Source organism: Strongylocentrotus purpuratus, unplaced genomic scaffold (assembly GCF_000002235.5).
Source record: "Strongylocentrotus purpuratus isolate Spur 01 unplaced genomic scaffold, Spur_5.0 spur5_scaffold_2, whole genome shotgun sequence".
NCBI lineage: Eukaryota > Metazoa > Echinodermata > Echinoidea > Camarodonta > Strongylocentrotidae > Strongylocentrotus > Strongylocentrotus purpuratus.
In genome coordinates, this window is record NW_022145605.1 from 10028589 (window position 1) to 10055979 (window position 27391).

The 27391-nt window shown below is 38.3% G+C and overlaps 1 protein-coding gene across 1 annotated transcript; it reads right to left on the reverse strand.

Moving 5' to 3' along the window:
- Positions 1-19911: 19911 nt before the first annotated feature.
- On the reverse strand, positions 19912-26132 carry LOC105436882 (pancreatic triacylglycerol lipase-like). The gene is made up of 4 exons (XM_030991620.1): positions 25247-26132; positions 24252-24483; positions 22018-22160; positions 19912-20675 (listed from the first exon to the last, which is right to left on the reverse strand). Exons 1-4 carry the CDS (start codon positions 25382-25384, stop codon positions 20376-20378), a joined length of 813 nt encoding a protein of 270 aa, XP_030847480.1. The 5' UTR covers positions 25385-26132; the 3' UTR covers positions 19912-20375.
- Positions 26133-27391: the final 1259 nt, after the last annotated feature.

Consider the following 27391-nt stretch of genomic DNA (forward strand, 5'->3'; position numbering starts at 1 on the left):
GATGACACGCCACCGTCATAGAGCCGACTGAGTTAGGAACTAGGAATGGACAACAAAACAAATTTCACCTCTTTCCTTGTGATGACATCCTACATAGAGCCAACCGAGTGAAGAACTAGGAACGGACAACCAAACCCGTTTAGACCTTTTCCTTGTGATGACATCCTACATAGAGCCGACTGAGTGAGGGACTAGGGACAGACAACCAAACCAATTTCACCTCTTTCCTTGTGATGACATCCAACATAGAGCCGACCGAGTGAGGGATTATGAACGGACAACCCAACCCGTATAGACTTTTTCCTTGTGATGCACGCCACATAGAGCCGACTGAGTGAGGGACTAGGGACAGACAACCACACCAATTTGGCCTCTTTCCTTGTGATGACATTCTACATAGAGCCGATCGATTGAGGGACTAGGGACAGACAACCAAACCAATTTGGCCTCTTTCCTCGTTATGACACGCCACATAGAGCCGACTGAGTGAGGGATTAGGAACGGACAACCAAACCCGTTTAGACGTTTTCCTTGTGATGCACGCCACATAGAGCCGACTGAGTGAGGGACTAGGGACAGACAACCAAACCAATTTGGCCTCTTTCCTCGTTATGACACGCCACATAGAGCCGACTGAGTGGGGGACTATAGGGACAGATGACCAAACCAATTTCACCTCTTTCCTTGTGATGACATCCAACATAGAGCCGACCGATCGAGTGAGGGATTAGGAACGGACAACCAAACCCGTTTAGACTTTTTCCTTGTGATGCACGCCACATAGAGCCGACTGAGTGAGGGACTAGGAACAGACAACCACACCTCTTGGCCGATCGAGTGAGGAACTAGGGACAGACAACTAAACCAGTTTAGACTCTCTCTTTGTGATGACACGCCACATAGAGCCGACTGAGTGAGGAATTAGGAACGGACAACCAAACCAATTTGACCTCTTTCCTTGTGGTGACACGCCACATAAAGCCGACTGAGTGAGGGACTAGGGACAGACAACCAAATCAATTTGAACTCTTTTCTTGTGATGCACGCCACATAGAGCCGACTGAGTGAGGAATTAGGAACGGACAACCAAACCAATAAGAGCCAATCGAGTGAGGAACTAGGAACGGACAACAAAACCCGTTTAAACCTTTTCCTTTTGATGACACGCCACATAGAGCCGACTGAATGAGGGAATACGGCCCAACAACCAAACCAGTTTGGCCTCTTTCCTTGTAATGACACGCCACATAGAGCCGACTGAGTGAGGAACTGGGAACGGACAACCAAATCAATTTGACCTCTTTCCTTGTGATGCACGCCACCACATAGAGCCGACTGAGTAAGGGACTAGGGACAGACAACCAAATCAATTTGAACTCTTTCCTTGTGATGACATCCTTCATATAGAGCCGACTGAGTGAGGGACTAGGAACAGACTACAAACCAGTTTAGACCCTCTCTTTGTGATGATACCCTGCATATAAGAGCCGATGGTGGGACAAATCCTCAGGGAAAACATCAGAACTGGCATATGAAATGTATGGACACTCTTTTAAGCAGCCTCACTGAATTGTTCATAATGAATGTAAATGGATCGTTGTAAAGTTCAGCATAGTCACATCTCTGAAAATACGACAGCCTCGAAGCGTGGAAGTACTGCCGACAGAGAATGCTAGAGTCTGAGGGATGAAAAACAGTATGATCGTCAAAGCCCGATAGATGGCACCTAGAGTATACATCTCAAGTTGATAGTACATGCAACTTGGCAGGAGACCCTGGTATTGACGCCCTACCGGAATGAGTTCTAAGAAAGACTGCTTAATACGGAATACAGATAATACATACATTGCATGACATAGTGATCAGGGACATCCTGCAATGATTTAGCACTCAACATCCTGGCCGGAGAGAATGAAAAACTTCAGCACTCTGCCAAAGATTGTGTAATGTGGTTGAATGCATGAACTACCAGACTATTGTCTTTATTCACCATACAAGGAAGTATTTGCTACATAATTCAATGGGGGGGGGGGGGGGCCGGGGCTAGGCTTTTTACTTGAACCTGAGCTTCCTACAAAGATTAAGCTAGATTCGGAGAGGCTGTGGAGCCCGTGATGATTTTGCAAGCATCCGGCACACTAAACGATGAGATTAGTGAGACAATGTCATTTTGATCCAGCTCATAAATGGTGGAAGCAAGCATATCTTTGCATTGGCAGAGGAGTCAGTGGCTGATTTTACCCGGGAGTGAAGTGATTCAAGTGATACTGTACACTGCCCCCATCCCATCTTATCCCTATGCAGGCTTGATGATGAGACATGACTACATAGACGATGGGGAATCCCATGCCATTTGATTCAGCTCATGAAGATCTTTATGATTGAAGCACACTTAAATTATAGAGGAGACGGTTACTGGTTAGGACAATGCCTAGGACAATGACGAGGGGGCAATGGTGTATACCATCTCCATCTCATTTCAACCTCTCTCTATACTGCATCAATTGAGAAGAGCAACTGATGGTTTGTTAACAGAAGTCCTGGCTGGAGTCTGAACAACCTAAGATATGCAGAAAACAGCACCCTTTATGCCACACGCATGGAAAAAGTTGAAGAACTGTTGGAAACAGTAAATAGAGAAAGCCAAGCTCTTGGGTCGCGTTTCAATGTCGCCCAAACCAATCTGATTCACCAAATGAGTCACATTACAACTTATGCCCGATTTTCGCCAACTTTGTTTCAAAAAGACTGCAAAGAACGCGCGGAAAATTATTCCTGCCTTGTGGATGTGGAAAAATTCGCGAAATTTTCAGTTGGAGGGAGAGGGTGAGAGAGAGGAAAGGGGGTGAGAGGGAAGTGGGAGGGGAAAGGTGAAAGAAGGGGAGAGTAGATTGGGGAGGGAGGGGATCTAGGAGGCAGAGAGGGAGAGGAGAGGGGGATCGGGTGGGCGACTGAGACGGAGAGAAGAGGGGAGGGAGGGGATCGGGGGATTGGGGACGGAGAGGGAGAGGAGAGGGGTGGGGATGAGGGACTTAGACGGAGAGAGGAGGAAAGGGAGGGAGTCGGGGGATGGGGACAGAGAGGAAGATGAGAGTTTTTTTTCTCTCTTCATTTTTGGGTGGGGGTGGGTACTGTGTATTTTTTTTAATAATATAGTTTAGTTTAGTTTAGAGCCACATACTTTAGGGAACCAAATATTGGGCAAAAAGGGGGCAAATGCGTTTTTACGTGACTCTTTTACTATGTTGGTTCCTTGAAATCTGCATCATCCATGCAGTGCTTAACCTTTTGGTTGAGTCTGATCAGTTTTAGGTGACAAGCATGATACAGGAGAGCTTTTGGTGGCTTCAAATGCAGATTACCTTCTGCATCATCGGCTCATGAATGGTATTGAGACAACTCTAGAGGAGCAGGGCAGAAAAAGAGGGAGATGTGGCGCACTGTTAACCTGAAAGATGTGTGAGTTTTGAGGCCCAGCGCATACTACATGATCTCACCACGACCTGGTCTCGGGAGAAAAGGCAAAGGGTTTGGTCTTAATTCTTGTTCATGCTAATCTTCCTCATCAAGGTTCTTCACTTTTCAAGAGCAGTTGGAACCTTGATGAGGAAGATTTGACATTGTTAGATATTGCACACCGGGACCCTTTGCATATTCTTCCAAAATCAGGCCGTTGTTGGATCATGTATTGTGGGCTGGGGTAGTGTGAATGGAAGGCTGGAGGTACACAGGATGAGGGAAAGTCATCGGGGAAGGATACCCAATAATCCTTGCAAAGTCTCAAACATGTATTTTTTTTTTTAATTGTGTTTTCCTCTTAGCAGCAACATGATTAGGCAAGGGGAAACCCTCCTTCCGGAGATTTTCTGTTTGACCGTACTTTAATAGGGATTCAAGGTAATGCACAGTGTCATTGGTTTTAAAAACTTAGGGTCAAGTAGTGAACAGTTATCTGAAGTGAGCAGCTTGAGATCAAAGGCTAGGCAAATACGACCATCTCATTCAATAGTTAATTGATGTCTCATTGAAAGTATGGTCTGTGCTACTCAAAGCCGGAAAGCTGCATTTTCATTTCTAGACATTGTAGGTAGTCATGTCATGTAGATCGAGTGCGGATCCACCGCATCTCCCTTAAGATTAAGCTAGTATATGTGGTGAGGTATTCAACAAGCCTCGATGATAGTCCCTCACTTAGCTTACTCCTCGGCCCCAGCCAGGAGCGGAGGGAGGGAGGGGTGTAATTGTATTTGCCCGTCAAATTGGTGGCTGATACTGACACTGTGCATTACCTTTAGCTGAGTGGGATGAAACTTTTATCATTAATAGTGTTTTATGACGATGATGATGATGGTTTTATTTTAATTAAGATTATTATAATTACTATTAGTTATCATTAGTATTTACATTATTATTGTTGTTGCTTTTATTATTATTATTTTCCATTATCCTTTAAATAATTATTATAATTGTTAAGACCATAATTAATATTTTAATATAATTATTATTATTGTTAAAATTATTTTAATTAATATTTTAATATAATTATTCCATTATCCTTTAAATAATTATCATTATTGTTAAGAGTATTATAATTAATATTTTAATATAATTATTCCATTATCCTTTAAATAATTATTGTTAAGATTATTATAATTAATATTAGTTATTATTAGTAGTAGTATTATTATCATCATCATCATCGTCATAAACATTGATATTATTATTGATATTAACTACGTTGGGTTGCATTCTCATTTGAACCAAACAGCTTTAAGATCAAATCATGTTCTCCGATATCTCTGGGACAGGCTTCTCCTTCAGAATGGCAGAAGAACAAACTCTGCATTTGATCACAACTAGATAAATCTTTGTTGATGCGTCTGGTTGTGACCAAACGCAGAGCTGTTTACTTCCTCTTTCCTGAAGATGCCTGTGCTAGTGACATCGAACTCCATGATTTGGTAAGAGGGGTCTGTTGGGTTGAGATGAGAAGAACTCTAACATCTATAGGGTATTAAGCCCTTGTCATGATAGTGTCTATTGTCTCTCATAGCTTTATTTTATTTACCATAATAAATCATATGTATCTACCTATTATTGCTTAGTATTATAGTACTCTAATTATAATTATTCTTTATTGATTAATTTATATGTTAGTATAATTTACATGTTAGTATAATTTATATGATAGTATAATTTAGTTTATCCCACATACTTAATTAAATTTAATTATCGTTATTATTATATTAGTTTCATTATTGTTATTTGTATTATTATTTATAATGAGTAAAGGATTATTTCGTGACATTGTTACCACTCCCGTCAGATTGCGTGTGTGTAGAGCAGTCATGGAGTGATTTATCTCCTAGCAATTGGTGACGTAGGATACATGGGAGGCGCTCGGTTTGGGAAACTTTCAGCTTCTTTCATTCGTCAGTTATCTTGCACTTGTTCGGTTTGTTGGAGAGAGATAGCAGTGCGAGTGAGTGTGTGGTGGTGCTATGTCTGACATAACACCGCCACACACCCACACGCACTCCTCTTTCTCCTCAACTAGCCGAATTTGTGCATTTTAACCGACGGATGGTAGAGGCTGATCGTGACTCGGATCGGGCGTTCCTGCGTCATCTTTTGTTTGGGGATACAATCACACCATGGCTTGTCTATACACATGCAATGAGATGGGAATGGTAACAATGTGACAAAACTCATCCTTTATCCTTTATCAACAAAACAATTGCTCACATGGGTATTATATGAAGTTATATTATTGTACATATGTTATTTTTGTTATTGTTGTTCATGTAACGAAAAAAAAGAAAAAACCACGAGAAGCAAACAGTAGCTGAACAACAAATAAACCGTGTCTTGAGTCTTTATTTACCTGTTGATGTTCACGTGCTGGTGTCGAGAACGAATGAGAGATTGAGAGAGGGTGATACCGATTCCGATGTAAAACAATGGGAGTGAAAGCAGGGGTGTCGCTAGACATTTTTTCAGTGTGTGTGTGTGTGGGGGGGGGGGGGGGCACCAATTACCAACAAAACTAGCCACCGATCACCGACAAATACGGTCTACAAATGTAATCCCATAAACCCGGGGCCGAAAGCTCAGTAAATAATTTTTCCTATGCACTATCTACAATACGTGCGTATGCGCACATTATCATTTTCCTCGACGACATAAATATACGATTTATTTCGTCAACTTAGTCAGCATATTAGCCAGGCACGAAATATTTAAAAATATATATATATATATATATATATATTCTTTTATTTTTTTAATGAAAAAATAAAAAATAAATTAATTAACAAAAAATGGGGGAAAATAATTTTAAGACAAAAATTAAAATAACTTTTAAAAAAATCCGCCCGCCTTCCCCTACTCCAGAAAAGTTTGACGGAGATTCCGAACATGATAATGATTTTTCTTAGAAATCATCAATAATTCTGGAATCTAGCTTTAAAAATGACCGACTCAGAACGCTTGAGGAAAAGCCCAGTTTCGGAGCTGTATCGCGCAATAGCACATGACGTCACTGCAGGAGCCTCTTCGGTGAAAAGGAGGGTGATTTAGGCATTACAAAATTTCCCTCCCCTTTTATTCATTTTTCCTGAGAGCAGCGCAATTTTATCGACAATATCCTGACAGGTGTGGGATGTCGCACCCCCCATCCACCCCCCCCCCCCCCTGTAGCGACGTCCCTGAGTAAAATGGAAATAAGTTGAAATGCTGATTTAAAAGATTTAAAAGACTGAAATGGGAGAGAAAATGGAGAGTGAGATAAAAAGCAACAGAGAAAAGGATTGGAGGAGGAGGAATGGTGTAAAAGGTATGCAGCGAGGGGAATGAACTGGGAGGGGGGGGGGGGGGGAGGGGGGCACTCGTTTTCCCGAAGGTTCGTTTTCCCGAAGGTTCATAATTCCGAAACACAAATTTCCCATACCTATAGGGGTTCATAATTCCGAACATGAAATAGGGTTCGTAATTCCGAAAATGGAAATGGAAAAGATACCTGCATGTAAACAACAAACGAAACGTAAAAGGAATTCAGGAGGCCTAGACAGCCCATCCACCCTCTCCAAATAAGAAAGGAAGGAAGAGAGGAAAGTTAGAAAGAGCATGGACTTAATACGGATGGACATTCAACGTGATTCTTTCTTTGATCCAATCATAGTCGCCGCCTTCTGATTATGTGCATCTTAATGAGAACATTCAGCTATTTTAACAATAACGACTGCGTAAGCATTTTCGGTCATTGACAAAGGAGCAGTTTCCCTCTCTTGGGTTTTGTTTGGATGGTGTGTTCTGTAAAAGTGTGTCTTAAATAAAAGCGTCCTCAATGGAGAGCAGCAAAGTTGAAAAGCAGACGATTTTGGTGATATGAAATGTATTATTACTGATTCGCAAACTTTCGCACACACCTATGACCTTATAAAACAATTAGAAGGCCATGATCTGTATCAGCCCTGTGCGTTGTAACTCTGGAATATTATGAGGAAATAGGGGGAAACGGGATTTTAAATCACAACCAAAATATCCAAAAATAACCTCTATCTGGTAATATCAACATGTTTTTCCAAAAAAAAATACATGTACAGTACACGGAACAACAATTTCCGATTATAAGCCAGAACTGCACGTCTATTTTCCATGATTTAGGCGAGTAATTATCTTCTGCGCATGTAGATTAACATGTGTAAAATCACTATCTTGATTCTGTCCCGGCTTTTTGCCGGCGACCATGATGAGACCAAAGGGAAGAAACATGTACGGAATGTTATTGAGACGACATTGACGGAGACAATCACAATGAATTCGTTAAGAAAACGATGAATGTCCATCCGTAATAGGTTCATGGAAAGAGGGAATAAGATTGAAATCGGTGACAGAGAGTGAAAGATAGAAGGGGGTATCATGATTGATTAATAAGGTGATATAGGTGATTTTTTTTTTTGGGGGGGGGGGGGGGGGGGGGGGGGGGGGGCACGTCCCCCTTGGATCCGCCACTGTCAGTATATCACTTTACTGGTTCACTCTTTAATATATGGTGTTTCTTTAAGTGGGCTCTCTATCGTAGGCGTCATAATCATTTCGATAATGGCATCGTAATCAGTCCAACCACTTTCCTAGAATTTAATTAGAATTCTCCACTTGCTTGAATACATTTTGATTGATGAGAATGCATTGCAATTTATTATGAACTACATCTTTCATGCTGCCACGCTTTATATGCTTCGATGCATGTACATTACATCATCATAATTATAATATCAAATACGGAGAGTGGTTGCTGTATAACATGATTTTCCTCATGCTCCAGCAAACCCTCGCTATTAGGCTAATGAATGTTTATGACATGATCACTGTGAATCATAGGGATTACATGCTGTACCCCCCCCCCCCCCACGGTAAACTAACAAAAGCTTACCATAATGCTAAAACTCCAATACAGTTATTAAAAAAATTTTAAAATGCATTGACCCCGCAAGATCAACCATGTAAAATGACAATTAACATGGCCATCTATAAAAAAAAAAACATGCATTGTAAAATGTAAACAATGCCATTTGTATGATGAATTTCTATTTATTTATCCTTTATCCTTACGTTTACAAATTTTGCACGATCATTGTATCAACAAGTTCTGAAATTATTATTTTAAAAATTCACAACTCGTTAGTGTAATTATTTTTTTTTTTTTTTACACCAAAACAAATTTCTTTTTGTCAGATTTTTTAAAAGTAACAATATATTCGCAAAATAAAAATTATTGAGATACTTCATAAATACTCTCTTAAAACCATAAAATTCCCTTAATAAAGTTCAATAATAAACAAAGCAATCCATTTACAAATAAATCAAACATTTAGGTCTAAACAAATTATATGCATAGACTTATATTCATCGATCATTCGTTGAAACACCATCATAAAAATTGTGCAGTACCTCTGCAAATCCACAATACATACAAATCAAACTGACATGAGACAAGACTGAAATAAGGTAAAATTCACAAATTATATTTAAATGAAATATTGATCAAAAGTCATTTATTGCACCGGATCAGTTGTAACGATTTTAGAAAATAGGCAAAAATGTGTACTGAGTTTCATATGTTATGTAATCACATAATATACACTGATGCATTTTTAGTGTCATATTATTCTTTATGAGATAAGTCAGTATTGCTTACCGGTACATCATTCCTTTTATACGTGAGCAAAAAATCTTTTTTTTCTACCGGTATCTACATTTTTTTCTAAACAAAGAACTACCTAAATCTTGAAATCTATGGTCGGCTTTTTAAAAAAGTTTTTTTTTTTACCGTTTTTTAGAGAAAAAAAAATATCAAAGCATTCAAGCTGAGAAATATCAGCCCAAAGAGGGAGGAAAAAAAGTTTAAAAAAAAAAAAAATTCTGACCGACCGATCTATGTTTTGGCATCTAAAGGGAAATACAACATTTTTTTTTAGGCCTAACATACTGTCTAAGTCTGATTAATGAGCGTATACACAAATATAACTTCTATAAAATCAAATATGCACTATACAATAAAATACCTGAAATGAATTGGAGAACAATGCAAGACAAGATAAAAGAAAGACCCATGGTAAGGATGAAAAATAATTAGTAAAAGCACACAATACATTATATAGTATCTGATGTGAAATGTACAAATCTTGGAGGTAAAAGAAAACCATACAGACGATCCTCAATGAACTACACATTTTACATAGCAAGGCTTTAAATCAGTCCTATCCTGTATTATTTCATCATTTAAAATAATTTAGAATTAAGTGTTTTTGGCTGGTCTTGTATCTTTGTTGTGTCTTTGCTGTTAAAGAAAAGAGAGAGAAATTTCACTTTTTCCAAATAAATGGGAACAATTTACTTACATTGGTGTAAAACATATTATTATTCACAGTTCACTGAATATTCAAATGGTGATATAAACATGATTATGAAGATCATCTAACATAACACATTTGTTTGGTTCTCCCCAGGTACTCCTACTAGTGACATACTAATTAATGCATCATCACATGAAGGGATATGAACATGTTGAAAAATAATAAAATAAAGTCTTGTTCATGTGGAGTTGGCAAGACAAACTATCTGGCCACACTGTTCAAATTTAAAGAGAAAGGGAATTCTGACACAACAAGAGATTGATAATATTTATCTAGCTGTCTATCTGTCTTTCTATCTTTTTCTCTCTCCTTCTCCTTTTTTTTTCTCTCTCTCTCTCTCTATCTAATTGTACCTTCTCTGCCCCCTTCCTCTCCTCATTTTTCTTCATCTAACTCCCTTTTGCCCTGTTTTCCTTCAATCTATTCTTTCAAGTCTATTGTAGTTGGAATATCATCCATCTCATAATACTGGTGTGTGATACCCTCTTCTTTGACCTTTACAATCCTGATGCCTGGTGTGTCTGTTGCCCTCTGTTGCCAGCCCATCGCAGAGGTCACAACCTGCTCCAATCCCTTGTAGAATCCACCATCATTCTGGTGCTGGTGACCCGAGAAGACCACTTTTACTCCTAACATTCAAACAGAAAAAGAAAAAAAATAGTAAAAAGACTAAATAAGCATCTAACAATGTTCGATGTGTCGACTTAAAGTGGATACTCATTGATTTTAAAAACTAACTTTATTTTCATTATTGCAAGGTTGAAACTTTGATTCGACAAGGTTATCAAAATTCAATGCTTGGAAACATTTGAATTAATGATTATTATAAATTATAAAACGCTTAAATACAGCTCCGGCATAGCACCTGAAGAGCTCTCCGAAAGCTGCTGAGATGTGTGAGATCACAGTATGGACATGATTCGCACAAGCAGACGATGTCCCATGACATCTCACACATTTTCAGTGCCTGTGTTTTCATCTTCTCTTACTTCACTACCGTCAGGCTAAATGTATGGTGGCCCTGAAGGGACATCGCGAATAGACTAAATCGTTAAAAATATGCGATAAAATTCACGATATCGTCAATTTTATCGCATATTTTTCACGAAGAAATTCACGAAATTGACGATATCGTCAATTTTTTTCGTGAAAAGTTCACGATAAAGTTCACGATAAAGTTCACGATAACACCATATCGTCAATTTTTTCGTGAAAAGTTCACGATAAAGTTTACGATAAAATTCACGATATTCGTCCATTTTATCGTGTACTCTATCGTGCACTCTCCTGGCGAGCGCTTCGTAAACATAACCAACCCTAGCTTGATTGAAGACGATTATTATGACGAGACGTTTTTACGATGATTTCTGTGAAAATGGTAGGTTTAACTTCATATTATGCTCTAGATCTAGACTATTTGTATTTTATGTTTGACAAGATAGTATGGTGGCCCTGAAGGGACATCGCCAATTTTTCACGACGAAATTGACGATAATATTATCGTGAATTTCGTCGTGAAAAATTGGCGATAAAATCGACGATATCGTCAATTTTATCGCCAATTTTTCGCGATTTAGTCTATTCGCGATGTCCCTTCAGGGCCACCATAGTTATTCATGCAACAAGCTCTTCAATTGACTCATTTCAATTTAAATAAGGAACATACGATTTAACGAATGGTCATTCCATTCAATTTTTTTCTCGTTTTGACGAATTTTTGCGAAATATTTAAATGAGTCTATTGAATTAACATAAAGAGCATTCAATTTAAGAGATTCGAAATAAGTTCCCTCGTTCGAATTCATTATTTTTGCAACAAATGTTTCAGACGAGTCATTCACATTTCAACAATAGGAGCATTAAATTTTAGAAATGGACATTTGAAATCAGATGCCGATTGCTTCGTCGGCTTTTCTTCAGTCATATGAATTCATGAAAGGGCAAACATGTTTTAACTCCGTGCATTAGATATAAGCATCCGTCTATTACATGTCAGTTAAACATAATAATAATGATAGAAACATGCAAAAGGTCATGCATTTGGTTTAAAACAGACAATCCAGAATATATAAGAACACTGATGGAAATAAACAAGAAATTTAACAATCATAATATACTGTCAGTGTAATTATCGTTAAAAATGTAAAAGTTTTGAAATCGCCTTAGGAATCGATTTAGGAGACAACAAGAAATCCCATCATAAACACAAATGCTCTGGTATTCTGCTAAAATTTGTGTTTACGCTTTTGTACAAAATCGGGTTTAACAAAGGATTCCCTTTTGTTAGACGGGATTTTAGACAAAGGGTCGGGAAAAACTCGGGTTTAACTGTTATTTGTAAATATACGGATCAAAGATAGCTCATTAAGCCTTTGCAAGTATGTATCTATACACGAAAAGGCATATATATAGAGAGACAAAACACAAACACGCACTATACACTACACTTCACCTCACTACACTACACTACACTACACAACACATACAAACATACGAAATCCATGAAACTAAAATTTAATGAATGAAACGATAAATTGAATTTCCCAAAATGAAAATGAAAGCCAAAACAGGCTCCTCGGGTATATTGTGTTAATTTGAATGCACGGTCCTCGAAATTCAAGGCAGGAAATTCGAAATCGAAATGTTACGACTTCATTATACGTCAACGATTTTTTTTTTGGCCCTAAATTAAATTGATTGGGCGGGTAACAAAAATGGAAATGCCCTGAACAGGAATGATTTTACTGACGAATATATTTGGATGCTCATAAATTAATTCGCGTGTCTCCCCAAGGAATTCCATTGTCAGGATTGTAAATTTTAAAGACCATAGTACAATACAGACCAAAGAGTCGGCCTACTTAAATAATGTTGATGCGATAATGCCATAAGGGTGCGCTGATAAAATGACCAAGTCTTCTAGACCGTGTAAGATCTCTCACTGAGAGAGAGAGAGAGAGAGAGAGAGAGAGAGAGAGAGAGAGAGAGAGATGAGAGAGAAGGGAGATTGCTCGACTCGGGAAAAATTATAATACCAACATTTTCTACTTTCCGATTTTCTCTATAGTTCAAAATTCAATTTATTTTCTGACTAATCAGGCCCTGCCTCTTTACTAAGTTCCCTCATAATGACCTCATATGTTGTCTTTTGTCATGTTTTACTTTAAGTATCCTGCGATGTTTTAAAATTATTTTACTTGTAGTTGTCGAACATTATTATACACAATCATGTACAATCATATTTCTTCAATCGTTGTATGGTGTATGCTTTATTAACATAATTATGTTCCTTCTTTTCTATTTTTCTCGAAGGTTTTATGATTCGTGTTTATCTGACTGTTTAGAAAGCATGTGTATGCTTGTAAGTAAGCAGCCAGGGGACCGGCGGTTTTAAGTCCTCTCCGAGGAACTTGTTAATGAGGATAAACGGCACTAGTGCATTGACTTGGTATCGAAACATGGACCACCCGGTTACGAAAATGCTTCTCTATAGGGTTGTTTTAACAATCAGCCTTATCGCGCCTTTTTATGTATGATTATGTCATAAAAATCAGATGTGGAAATTTGAAATAAACTAAACTGAGATTAAGAATCTCGACTTACCTGGGATTAAGCCCTTTCCCTTGGTAAATCTGATTGTCAGATAACTGCAAAATGATTTTTCCTTTGTCCAGAATTAAATTCGACTTGTGATCAAAGATGGTTTAATACCGTTGACTCTCTTGATACGAATTATCAGGATTGGACTGTGCCAATCAAAACAAAAGCGCGCGAGTGTATTCTAGTTGCCATATGGAGCGATTTCATTTATAATTATACCCGATAATTATTATCGTCGTATTGTGAAGACTATTACGACGAACATGAAGTTCAATCTTGTCTGTACGGCCCGTTGCTGTGGGTCTATACATACTCGGAGATGCTAGTAATTCCATTTGACCTCCCCCCCCCCCCCCCCATTTTTCGCCCTCACGACTATATAGGGCAGCGTTTCACATATATTGTCGTAATTACAAATTCACCGACATCTGTGTTGTCATTAACATGCGTTTAAATTCAAGATAATTTAACATCTGATTTAAAAATACAGAAATTCGTCCTCCAGTGGCGAGTGACATACATATACAAGCAACACAAACAATATATAAATACACTCGGGGATACAAAGAAAATACAACAATAATGATAATAATAATAATAAAACTGACATGTAACTTTGAAAACGGACATTAAAAATTGAATCTCGACAAAGCACAGAATGCATGAAATAAAAGTGCTCTGAACATTCACCCCTTCTCTCCTAGAAATGGAGTATGAGGAAAAAACACAGAAAAGAACAAATGAGAGAGAGAGAGAGAGAGAAAGAGAGAGAGAGAGAGAGAGAGAGAGAGAGAGAGAGAGGGAGGAGTCGCATGGAGTAGAACAGAAATGAAAAGTGAGGGAGAAAGAGAAGGTGACAGAAAACGAGGAGCTCTGAGAGGAATGTCGGTGATCTTGTACTTAAGACGGTTTCACGAAACTATGCCTTAACCATAAAGAAAATGAAACAATTAAGGTCAGTTATGAAAATGTCAGCCAGTACAAAAAATATTTCTGATTAAGATCCCTTATTGTCATATGAACTGAAATATCGAACAGATGGCAAGATGATTCTTGTCGGAGAAGAAACCCGGCCGACTACGAATCGTGGTGACGTATACGCGTCCATGATTTCAGAATTCTGACTCATAATGAAATTAGATAAACTATATTGTGCCCTCTCATGCATATCTCCTTTCTAATGCGCATTTTCTCCTTCCTCATCTTCTTCTCAACCCCTCATGCAGCTCATCCTTTTGCATTATTTTCTGTACCCCGATCTCTTACTTCTTATTTGCAGGCGCGTAGCCAGAGTTTGATGTTTGGGGGGGGGGGGGGGGGGCACATACATGTAATCGATCGAGGTCAAAAAAAGGGGTCTCCAAAATTTTAACCGATCCTGGAAATTTTAGGGGGGGCACGTGCCCCCCCCCCCGTGCCCCCCGTGGCTACGCGCCTGCTTATTTGGCATTGTCTATTATACTTTTTGTATTGTGACCGTATTCTCCAATAATTTATTGGCCTTAAAGTACTCTCTCTTGTCCAGTTCTCGTCTCCCCTTTATTTCCTATTTTAGTTCCTTTTTGTAGTTACGATTTTGTTAATTTAATTTATCATTATTCCTAACTATCATTTGAGGGGACTACAATAATTGTACAAGCAATGCTTTATATTAGTGGACCCCTCTGTTTCCTTATAGTAAACGAATAATTGATTTGTAATGTTTTGTTGGAGATAGGCATACAACTATATTTTGAATACATTGGACATTATTAACCTTCTAATTTTTTATTCGCTCACTTTTTCTTCTCTCTCTCTCTCTCTCTCTCTCTCTCTCTCTCTCATCCTCTATTCCTCCCCTTTCTCTCTCTCTCTTTCTCTCTCTCTCTTTCTTTTCCTCTCTCTAATCCTCCTTTACCCTGTACCAGTGTTTATTAAATAAGACAGGACAAATGAAATATTATCATTTTTATTTCATCGTTTTATTAAACATCAACCTGCGTGTTTCTTCAACTAAATCAACCCTATATAGAGACCTAAGATAGTATGCCAATTTTTTTTTAAAAGCAACAATCGACAATACTTAGCAATGAAATTGTACATGACTGTGCCCTCTGGAATTAATTCACTAAGACGGTGAAAGCGAAGGAATCGAGCGTTAGAAAATGTATATTTCTGTGGCTCGTTTATTATCTACATTATGCCAAAAACTTGCAACGTATCCGAGATTTGGGACGCGAAATTTTATGCCTGCTTTACGGTTTTAGAGTTTTCATTACATTGTTATTACAATTTGTTCAATGGCCTCAAAATCTATTTGCTGATTATTTTTCTTGTACTCTGCGTGCATGTATAGCCCAGGTGGTCTGAGACCAAAGCGATAAATCTATCTGGTTCAAATAACTGCAATAGGCCCACTTCGGAATCCAGTAAGAATCATAATTTGTTTTCACAATTTCGAGACGATAAAAGCCAGGTCGGGTGTACGTGACATCCGGACGTGACAAATTGAAAATGAATGCATAAATGATTCCTCGAAACGTCTGAACAAAAGAAAATTGAAGTTTCGCAGCGATGGTGCTTCATCAGGTAAATACCCGGACAACGGAATCATTTATTTATTTTCAACTAGTATTTCCGAAGCATTCCGAAGCAGACTACTATATTATACAGGCATGCATATTTAACCAGGGTAGCCACTTCAGTTATGAAACTGCTCTTCCAGCGGGCCTTGCATAACATTATATGTTAGATATGATTATATTGATATATTATAGAGATAGAAAATCTAATGACATCCTTGCACTAAATATTAAACTAGATGATATTTCTATAGAGAGAAAGAAATGTACACAGTTTCTTGGTGTCTATATATCAATGCCACTTGACTGGAGCGACCATGTAAAACACAATGTTACACCAATCTCCAGAAATATTGGCGTAGGCCTACTGTGTAGAATGAAATGTTTTGTTTCTGATAGAGTATTACTTATGCTATATAATAGTCTAACTTTACTACATATATCCTATTGTAATATTTTGTGGGCAACATCCAAGTATGTGACTAATAATATTCTCCTGCTGCAAAAGAAAGCTGTACGCGTACAGCTTTGATTTGATTTGATTTATTCATATTTTAAAGACAATTATCTAGTCTTTCGAACAAGGGTTGCAAAACATACCGAGGTGGGCGCTATCATAATGCCGTGCTACTTTTTCCTTTCTTTTGTTTGTTTGCTTATTTGTTTTTATTTAGTTTTTATTTGGTTGGTCAATTACCTTGTTTTTCTTCACTTTTCGAATGTTGTCAAACTTCCGGATCTTAGTCGATGGGAGCCCCTGAATTAATTTCAAGATTTAGACATTCATTCAATCATCCATTCAGCCATTTATTTATTCGTCAGTCATTTGTTCATTTATTTATTCATTTGTCCATCAATTTGTTAATAATAAGAAATAATAGCGCAGCTTTTATACGAAATATAATCAGCTGCGCTGGTTCAGAGCTCCTTTTTCAAAATACTAAATTCTACAAAACAGAATATCTCAATTGAAAAAATGTGTTTTTAATTTGGATTTGAAGACATCGAGAGATGGAGAGCTTCGTATTTCTGTTGGCAAGCTATTCCATTGTTAGGGGGAAGTAATGGCAAACGGGGAATCTGGAACTGCGCAGCCTACGGCTGTGTGACTGGACTTTAAAGGTATTACAAAGTTTTGGTATGGAGTCATGAATTTGGTTCAAATTAACATATTGAAAGCATATGCGTTCCTACAATATACATTGATCGTTGTCGCGGTTGAAATCGAGTCTAAAGTTATGAAATTATAAATAATAAACTCTTTAAGTTGTATAGCTCCCTCTCAAGGTCAAGCTATTAATTTAGCTATGAAACAATGCTTCTTGACTAAAGTCGACCGATTAGCTATTCCCGTTTGGAAATTATATATCCCAACTACATATTCTGAGATGTTTATGGTCGCAGCTACCATTGTACGGCGCTATTTGAAATTTATCAAAATTTACCGGGAGCACCGGTAAATTTTATATTCAATTTTTCTCGAAAACAGAATTGTTTTAGAGGCTGCTTTTTTGAGTACTTATAATACATCCACAGAGGCATCCAAATATATCAAAATTGTGTAGATTCACTATCCACCCAATTTTCAAAATTTCCCAAAACTTTGTATTACCTTTAAGTTGAAGGAATTCTGTTATGTAACTTTAGGACCACTCAATGATTTATACACAATGAACAACATTTTGAAAGAAATTCGTTGATGGACTGGCAACCAGTACGGCTCTCTCAGAAGAGGTGTGGTTGAAGTGAATTTTGACCGATGATACACAAGTCTTGCACATGCATTTCGGACTCTTTGTAACCTAGCTATATCAGAGAATCAGGCATTCCAAACAGCAACCCATTACAGTAATCAAGCTTACTTGTGATGAGAGCATATCGAACCAATTTTATACTTTCTTGATCAAAATATCTGCGGATACGTCTGAGATTGTATAGAAGATAGTATGTTGATTTGCATATATTTCTAACATGACTGTGTTTCCATGTTCAAATTAGTATCAAAGTATACTCCTAAATTCCTTGCTGTAACAGAGGGTTTCACATTGGAGGATCCCACTCTTATTTTGAAATTTGTTGTGAAGTTCCGATAACCCAAAATGCACGCTTACTATCGTTTAGCTTAAGATTATTATTAAGCATCCATATATGAATGACATTTTTACACTTTTCCAACATTCATTCTTTTATTCATCAATTCATCCATCAACTTATTGATTGTCAGTCATACCTTCATCCATTCATCAGTCATCAATTCATTCATCACTATTATTCATCCAACAATTTATTTGTCCTTCATTCGTTCATTTATACATCAATTTATCCATTAATTTATTCATCAGTCATTCATCAGTTTATTCATTTATTCATTTTATCCATTCATCAATGCCTTTGTTTTTGATTTTCCTAAATTTCGTGTTTCTATTTTGATCCTTATTACCCTGAAAATATGTTTAAATTATAATTTGAAACAACTTTCAATTACATCTAAATCATTCAAATTTACGTATCCAAAGTTTTGTATGTTTATTTTTTAATGTCAGTTAGGTTGAATGGTTTTACTTACACACAGGTTTTGTTCTACTGTTGAGGCTCTAACTCTGACTCGAAGGAAAACATAAAGAAAATGATAATGGTGATAAAAAGAAGAAGAAAATGATCAATTATTACAAAAGATACACTGACTACACTTGACATATTTAAAATTGTATTTTCACATTAACCTATTGACAACTAAATTTATTCATTACTATAGGCTTAATACAGGGGCCACTCGGTTCCAGTGTAAGCAATGGGTAAAATGAAATATGTTGAGGTAGCAGTTTAACAGAAAAAACACACAAAACATTGTGTTATAATAATGATAATAATTTGATTTGATTTTGGTTCGGTTGATTGATTTTTCAATTTTTCATACAATAATAATCAGTAACAATCTGAATATTTTGTACATAGTAGTAATTTTTTTCTTCAAATCACCGTCAATGAATATTATTTGTGCAACAAAGTGTTGGGAACGATTGACATAGCAAAATGCAGAAGAGCTGCAGCGTAAGCGTACACTTGAAGTGCATGCAGCTCTTTAACTTATGATAACAGCAACAGCAAAATATGATAATATAAACAGGCACAAAACAATAGGAATTCACGGCAAAAAATGACAAAAAATAATGACAATAACAATGAAGAAGAAAGAATAATAGCAATAATTGTAATAATGATAACAACAGTATTCTTTGTTCAAAGCGCTTTACAATATCGTTATTATCAGAAGAGGTGAGCTTTTGTGATATTTTTTGGAAAGCATTTAGAGACTGCTGGTTGCGTAGAAATCTAGGTAGATTATTCCATAGTTTTGATGCAGGAGTTGTGAATGCTCTGTCACCAAGGGTTGGTAGCAGGCGCGTACGCAGGATTTTTTCAAGGGGGGTGTTTTAACATTTATAAATCGGGCCCAAAATTTCGCAACGACTCAGCCAGCCGCTGAATAAGCGGGGGGGGGGGGGGGGGGGTAAGAGGTAAGGTCAGCTTTTTTAGGTCAACCATTGGATTTTTCTTTTTTAATTTAAAAAAAAAAAAAAAAAAAATCCAAAAGGGGGGGGGGGGGAGGGGGGTTAGGGAAATTTAGGGGGGGGGGGGGGGTTTACACACACAAAATTGCCAAAGGAGGGGGTTTAACCCCCCCCCCCCCCTTGTGTACGCGCCTGGTTGGTAGCATGATGCCTTGAGAGGAACGAAGGGTGCACCGGAAAGGCTGCCTGGTATTTACATGTATGCAGGGGGCGTTTCACAAAACTTGTGGTTTCAGACAAATGACATTTTTTGTTATAACCTACTGAAATCCTTGCTTCTGATTGGCTATTAACAGATTTGTCACTGATTTTTGTCATTTGTCATTGAAAAAAGGCTTTGTGAAACGGGTCCCAGGAGTTCAGATAATAATGACGGAGCGAGACAGAGGATACATTCGAAGGTGAAAAGAAGTAGGAATAACTTTAATATGTACATAATGTATCTGTTATCATTTAATAGTAGGCATCTACAGGGCACCGTCTTACAAAGAGTTGCGATTGATCCAAATCAATCGTAAGTCCTCCGATCAATCGCAAGTTTGCAGTCTCCTATCTCTTGTGTACATAGCTGCGATTGATATCAATCGCAAATAATTTGCGATTGATATCAACTCTTTATAATACAGGGCCCAGATCTTCATCACAACGTTTAAACAAAGTGTACATAAGTGTTTTGATGTTTCTTTCGTATTTCCATTTTGTGGTCATTTTCCTGAAATCGCCTATCACCCTTGACAGAAGGGATAATATTTATTTGTTTTGAGATAAAACACGCCTTCGTCATGAATGGGACTTGCAGTGTAACCCATATCGGGGCAAACCATGTTCCTACAGTCCCGGGTTTGTATTCCCTTCTTGTAGTTGTCCCATTTAGGTGCCCACGTGGTGGGCCTAAAGCGGCATGGGGTACTTTTGGAGATGCTCTCGGTGTAGTATGCAATGGCTTTCATATGGTCGCAGATGATGCTGAAGTAGCAATTGGGCATGTCCGTCCCTCCGTTGGGGTAGAAATCTTGGTGGCCAAGCTGTAAAAAGATTTAGGACAAAGAATTAAGCGACTGAGTGTTCAGAGAATATTATACAGTTATTGACTGGCAGGGGGTGTAATATAACATTATTTGGACCGCTGAAGGGAGTTATATTTCCCAAGTGGTTATATTTTATAACTCCCTTCAGGTCCAAAGAATGTTATATACCCCCTGCCAGTCAATAACTGTTATATTAGATAGCCCTTTTTTGTTTTTGTTGGGGGGGGGGGGGGTCCAAAAATTGTTTGCCCTAAAAAAAATCCCCTTTTTTTCCCGGAAATTACGAAAAATTAATCCGTCGAGATAGTTCAAGAAAGAAAAAATAACCTTACAAAAAAAAAATTATAAAAAAAAAAATTTGGGGAAAAAAAAAAAATTGAAAAAAAAAAATTCTTACCCAAAAAAGCATTTTTCGGAAGAAAAAAAAAAAATTACCCCAAAAAAGCATTTTTTGGGAAAAAAAGAAAATGTGGAAAAAATAATTTTAAGGGAAAAAAAAAATTCATGAAAAAAAAATATTGAAAAAATTAAATGACCCTCGGTAATGGTGTAATGTGTGTAATTGGTGACATACAGTCCTCAAGAGGGCGACATGCATTGATTAAAAACATATTCATTTCACCAGCTGGTTACTATAACACCGAAAAGTGACCGGCCAGGAAAGTATAACAATTTGGATCCTCACAATTGATATCACGTGACGAGCTCTGGACCAATCACATCTCGGTATCTGTCTAAGCTATCTAATATAGGGAAATACTGGCAAACTTAGGAGACCACAAGTCCACAACTCGCCCTTGTTTCTACCCTTGAAAATCCCGGGGAATACACTAAAGATTCCTTTCAATTTGAGACCTGAATTATGACTCATCACGGATTATAAAAAAAAATGTGAAAAAAATATGTCGGTCTGTTGGTTAGTCAATAAATATCCTGAAAACCCCCTTTTCCCCCCGGAAATGTGCCCCCCCCCCCCGCCAAAGTTTTGGAAGTTTTGGGGAAGGCGTAGAACGTGGAATAGTAGGAAAGAGGGGAAAAGAAAGAAAAAGAGAAAGAGACAGAGACAGACAGAGAGAGAGAGAGAGAGAGAGAGAGAGAGACAGAAAGAGACAGACAGAGAGACAGACAGAGACAGAGGTAGAGAGAGAGAGATAAAGAGAGGGAATGGGCGGGAGGGGGAAGGTGAAAATGAGGGGGGGGTAGAGATAGTACCCCTGTATTACCAAATTAGATTATAAATTAGTTGGCCTACGTTTAACGTCATGTAGCCCTTGTCTGATTTCCCCTTCTATTAATCACAAAAAAGAGGAACATCTTTTACAATTGTTTCCATAGTTACCTCATCCATGAGCCCAAGCCCTCCCATTGCGATCAGTTCACCGTCCGTGTGTATGACGTCAACAAAAGTTGCATCGGATTTGTCCAGACGACAGAAGTTCCTCACCCGTTTCCCGCCAAACCCTGGGCCTGCAGGGTCCAAACCTGGTATGAAGATAGAGAGAGAGAGAGAGAGAGAGAGAGAAGAGAGAAGAGAGAGAGAGAGGAGAGACACAGACGGAGAGAGAGACAGACAGAGACAGAGACATGCAGAGACAGAGACAGAGAGAGAGAGAGAGAGAGAGAGAGAAGGCGGGGAGAGATTGGGTCAGTTAATAATGTCAAATTAATGAAGGCCCCATTTCCCATTTTCTTTCATTAGGGGCCTACGTGTATGAGGCTGAAACATCTGTTTGATATACAAAGTGGAGAGCGCCGCCGACATCGGAGGATGCTGTACTACTAGCAATACCGCTGCAACAAAGGCGAAGTTCACTACTCTATTGCATCAGGAAACAGATGTGCATAATTACGTAACAAGAAAATGGAATGTAAAAATAGCTCTAAGTAATTCAAGCTATATGCCCCCCCCCCCGCAATTATTATTATATTTTTAATTTAAGGCATTTACTCAGCACTGTCACTTGTGCAAATTAAATGACAAAAATACCCCCCCCCCCCTTTCTTGGGCCCGCAAACTCGGTGGGAAGTACGCCTTATGCCAGACAAGAACCTCAAGTGTACAGCTGCTGTTTTATACATTATTGAGAACAGTGCATGAACACAATTTTAAGGAATTGTGTCACATTGCCAATAGACCTACTCTTTGATCAATATTTGATCTGCCATATATTCAAAATAGTTTGTATATTGTACTAAACAATTAGAATACAAGTAATGCTCTTGGGGAAATATTACTAATATAGAAGTAATCGAATCCAAGACACCTTTCGCCAGTGTGTACATCTTATGGGCGAAAGAAGCGTGTAAGGGCCGGAATAGGCTTGAGAAAAATAATGCTCAGTTACTTAAGGGTCCAATGTTACATAGGCCTAATTGGGTGACTATTTCGGGACAGGTTCTTAGACTATGTTAGTACTTTCCTGATAAACTTACCTTTTTCCCCAATGATCTATGTGATATACTCCCTGTACTGTAGTGTTTTGTCCTCTTTTCATATATTTGTATTTGTAAGCGCTATGGTACTTATTGTTTTTAGCGCTCCTAAATATTCGATATTATTATTATTATTATTATTATAAAGAAAATGGTATCAAAATGATGAACGGACCGGGAAAATGTTGAGAGTCAGGTATGCAAACCGTTTTCCAAAAATCAACTCAAGGGCATTATCAATACGCTATTGACTCCTACAGAAATCATGTTGAGATTACGTAATAATGCGTCATTGTCATGATCACACATTTTAATTGGTGACTCACAAGGCTCTTGAAACTTGTTTTCATGATGGTGCATCTTATTTTTTTTACCAGAATGTCGGTAAGCCCACAATCATTGTTATTATCTTTTTAGGGGGGCGCCACTCTTTGCTGGATTTAACGTACAAACATTATACATATAACAATTGTATTGTACATAACTACTCTTACTTCTTTATTACATATTAATAGGCTCACATATAATATAGACATTCTTTCTTCAGGCCTATATAACACTTATATTCTCTTTATACTTGTATTTTACATAATTTATACACTTTCATTTTGATACTAGGCCCCTTGCATATTGTAGGCTTTATATCCTGCGTCTTTACTAGATGCATTATGTGATTTTTCTCAACCCTGTTGAAGATACCAGATTCCTAACTGTTTAATTCCTCATTAATCTAATATAATGCTGCTTGTATCATAATGATTTATAATTGTCTTGGTACATCTGAATTATATCCTTATTTGTAGGAATATGCGATATGTAATAAATGTGTCATTTTAGTCTTAGTTTTTGGAGGGAGGGAGGGAGGAGTTAAGATTTTTTTTTCTTCAAACAATGTGCAATATTATGTATGTGACAATGTTATGTTTATATTTAAGTTGATTTGGGAGCAACATGTGAGGGCTCACATGCCTCCGGGTAATAGTGTTGAATTTCACTTTTGTGAGCCCTGGCCCACACGTTGCTCCCTCCCTTTTCCTCTTGTATTTTGTATGTATTGCATGATCTGTCAAAATGTAATTGTATTGTGCTTTTATGATTGGCCTAATAAATAATAACAATAATTAAAAAAAAATCATGTACCTGATATTCTTCCGATCATTTCATGGGTGGATGACCCTGCGTAGCCCCCAATGTGGGCGCCCAAGCTGTGCCCAATGATATGGACGTCGATATAAAGAGCCCCGCCGTGTACATTGAGGGCTTCGATTAACCTGGCGACCTGGCGACCGACCACGCGAGAGTTGGCCCTCGACGTCGGGTATTGTCTTCGAGCACCCAAAGACCAGTCGACCATGATCACGTTGACGTCTTCCTTTGTGTTTTAATAAAGGTAAAAGTGGCAAAAAGTGTCAAAATACCGAAATATCAGCCCTTATTAACATTCAGGGCTGTATTGCTTTAAAAAGAACACATGACGCAACCATGGAAACTTTACACAAGATCGCAAATGATTTATTTTTAAAATCTACAAGAGGCAAATTCAATAGCCTGATTGTGATGCTTCAACTGTTAAATGTTAAAAATAAAGATTATGACACATCTTCTTGTCATCCGAACTTTATTTCTGTTGGTTGTAAAAGAAGGTATAGAAATAACCGATAAAGTTAATTACTTATATAGTTTGCGATCGTGAATATCTACAAATAAATTCAAAGTAATGGGAAATAACGAATTAAGGAGAGACTGGCAGTTAAAGAGGGAGTGGGAAAGGATGGTACCAAGAAAGAAAATTATGTTAGAGGTGAAAGAGAAGAGGAAGAGGGACGAAGATCGAGAGTGGGGAAAAGATGAGAGAGAGAGAGCGACAGAGAGCGACAGAGAGCGACAGAGAGCGACAGAGAGCGACAGAGAGCGACAGAGACAGAGAGAGCGAGACAGAGGGGGGGGGGGGGGGGGGGGGGGAGAGGGGTGAGGGAGAAATAGCGAGATAGAAAGAGAGAGAGTGGGGGGGGGGGAGATATATATATATATATATCATGATGGAGGGGAAGCAATGTATTACTTCTGCACATGACAGTATTACAATTTCTCATAACAACTTCTGTTAAAATAATATTCTCTTGTCTTCCACGTACCCTCAATAGCAGAGCGTCCCTCATACCAGTCCACCTGTATCCCTCCATACTTCCCTTCCAGCCGTGTATCAGAATCTTCGTACCCCTCCTCGCATCGAACTTCGACGTCGTAATCGTTGACGGAATTTTCCTGTCCATCGACTCTCCAACTCCGACGTCGCCGGCGGTCGAGCGGGTGAAGAGAGTGAACGTCGTGCCGATCTTGGCCGGCGAATCCGGGTGTCGATGATGGCAAGTAAAAAAGACTCGACTAAAGCAACCCACATCGTCGTAGCAAACTTTACAGAGCGTTAGAATGAGGGACAGCAGGATAATATTTCTTTTATAAGTATTACATCTGTAAATAAAGATTACTCAAGGGTGACAAGAAATGTGGTCTGTATAAAAGCAGGTGATCTATATGCACATGCAGATGTAGCTTTTGTGCATTTCAGAGGGGAACACTTTTCAGAACGGCCTGTTTAGACAGGTGGTCTTTCTTTACAGGTAGTCACAAATTGGGTTCCATTGTAATCCGTAAGGGAAAATACCTGCTTCATGGTAAGACATTGGGAAAAACAAAATACGTGAAGATTGTTGCATTCATGAGCTCCAAAAAGGTCTAAGCATAAATTTCAATGCTTCAATCTGTAAGAATAGCTCAAAACCATTAATGACCCATTAACCCAGAATCGGACTGTCTCGAACTGACCAACAGGCTGACGCCACTTGCCCGAATATCATCTTTTCTTTCGCGAAAGAGTAAGAGTTTTGATCATTTATAACAGTACGAAAATTTGTACTCACAATCAAATGGAATCTGCAATCATCTAATAACTCTTCTATTTAAATTATATAGGAATAACAGTAAGGTTAGACATAGTGCTAAATGAATAATGAGATATAATTGGGTTTCGTTGGCCGAGGGGGAGCCACATCTGTATTTTCCGCAGGCCCTGCAATAGACCAGTTCACGGGTGGTAAGCGGACACTTTTTTTTTTTTTTTGGGGGGGGGGGTCTCAAAATTTCAAAATTGGACATTTTTCTTCGTTGGGGGGGGGGGGTAAGGTCACCTTATTTAGGTTAGCCGTGGGTATAAAAAAAAAAAAACCCAAAGGGGGGGGGGGGGGGTTTAGGTTTTTTTAGGGGGTTTACATACATAAAAATACCAAAGGGGGGTGTTTGAACCCCCAACCCCCCCCCCCCTCTGCGTACGCCCCTGATTTGATGTATAAAACCCCTAAGCTTCTATTTTTTTTTGGAAGAAAAACAAATTATAGCTCACCCCCCCCCCCCCCCCCCCCCCCCCCCCCCCCCCCCACTGAGCTAAATATTTGTCGGCACGACTAATCCTAAATAATCCACCCCTAATTAATCCTGGATCCGCGCCTTTAATGAAACGTCCATTGCAGCAATGGAGCGATGGAAGAACTTAATTTAATTTAACTTAATTTAATTAAGGAACTTTACATAACTGACACGAACGAACGATTCGTATGTTGTTCGCTGCCAAAGATTTTCTTGTTTTTAAAGATTTTCTGTGTTTTTTTTTAATATCATTTTTGAACATTTCTTCCATTCCCCAGAAGGGGCCGTTAAAGAAATACAAATCATTGTCATTGTCATTGCTACAATATAATTATGTACGGTTTCTGTTGCCGTCCAGGGAGGTAGGATTTACATTTAAACCTAAACTTAAAGGTGAAGATGATGTTCTATGGTAATGTAGAACACATATTACGGCTGACTACTAAAAAAACAATTATTCTAAAAATGAACAGGTGACTGAAATAATTTGTAACTGAGGGCGCGTTTATCTAGGCTTGCCACTAGATATGTACATATCGTACCCCACTATTGAACCCAGTGGCGGATCCAGGGGTGGGCCGAAACGGCCGCGGCCCCCCCTATTGGCGGCGCAAAAAAATTGAGAAGGGAAAAAGAGGGGAAAAAATGGGGGAAAAAAGAAGAAGATAAAAGAAAAGAGAACAAAAAAGTAAAGAAAAGAGAAAGAGTTCAAAAAAGAGGAAAGAAAAAGAAGAGAGGAGCCGGGGAGAAAGAAAGACAACGAAATGGCACTAAAAAATAGTGACAGTAACGACGAATAAGGGAAAGACAAGGGGAAGGGGGGTGCGTGAAGGCGGATGCATTGAGGGGAGGGGGAG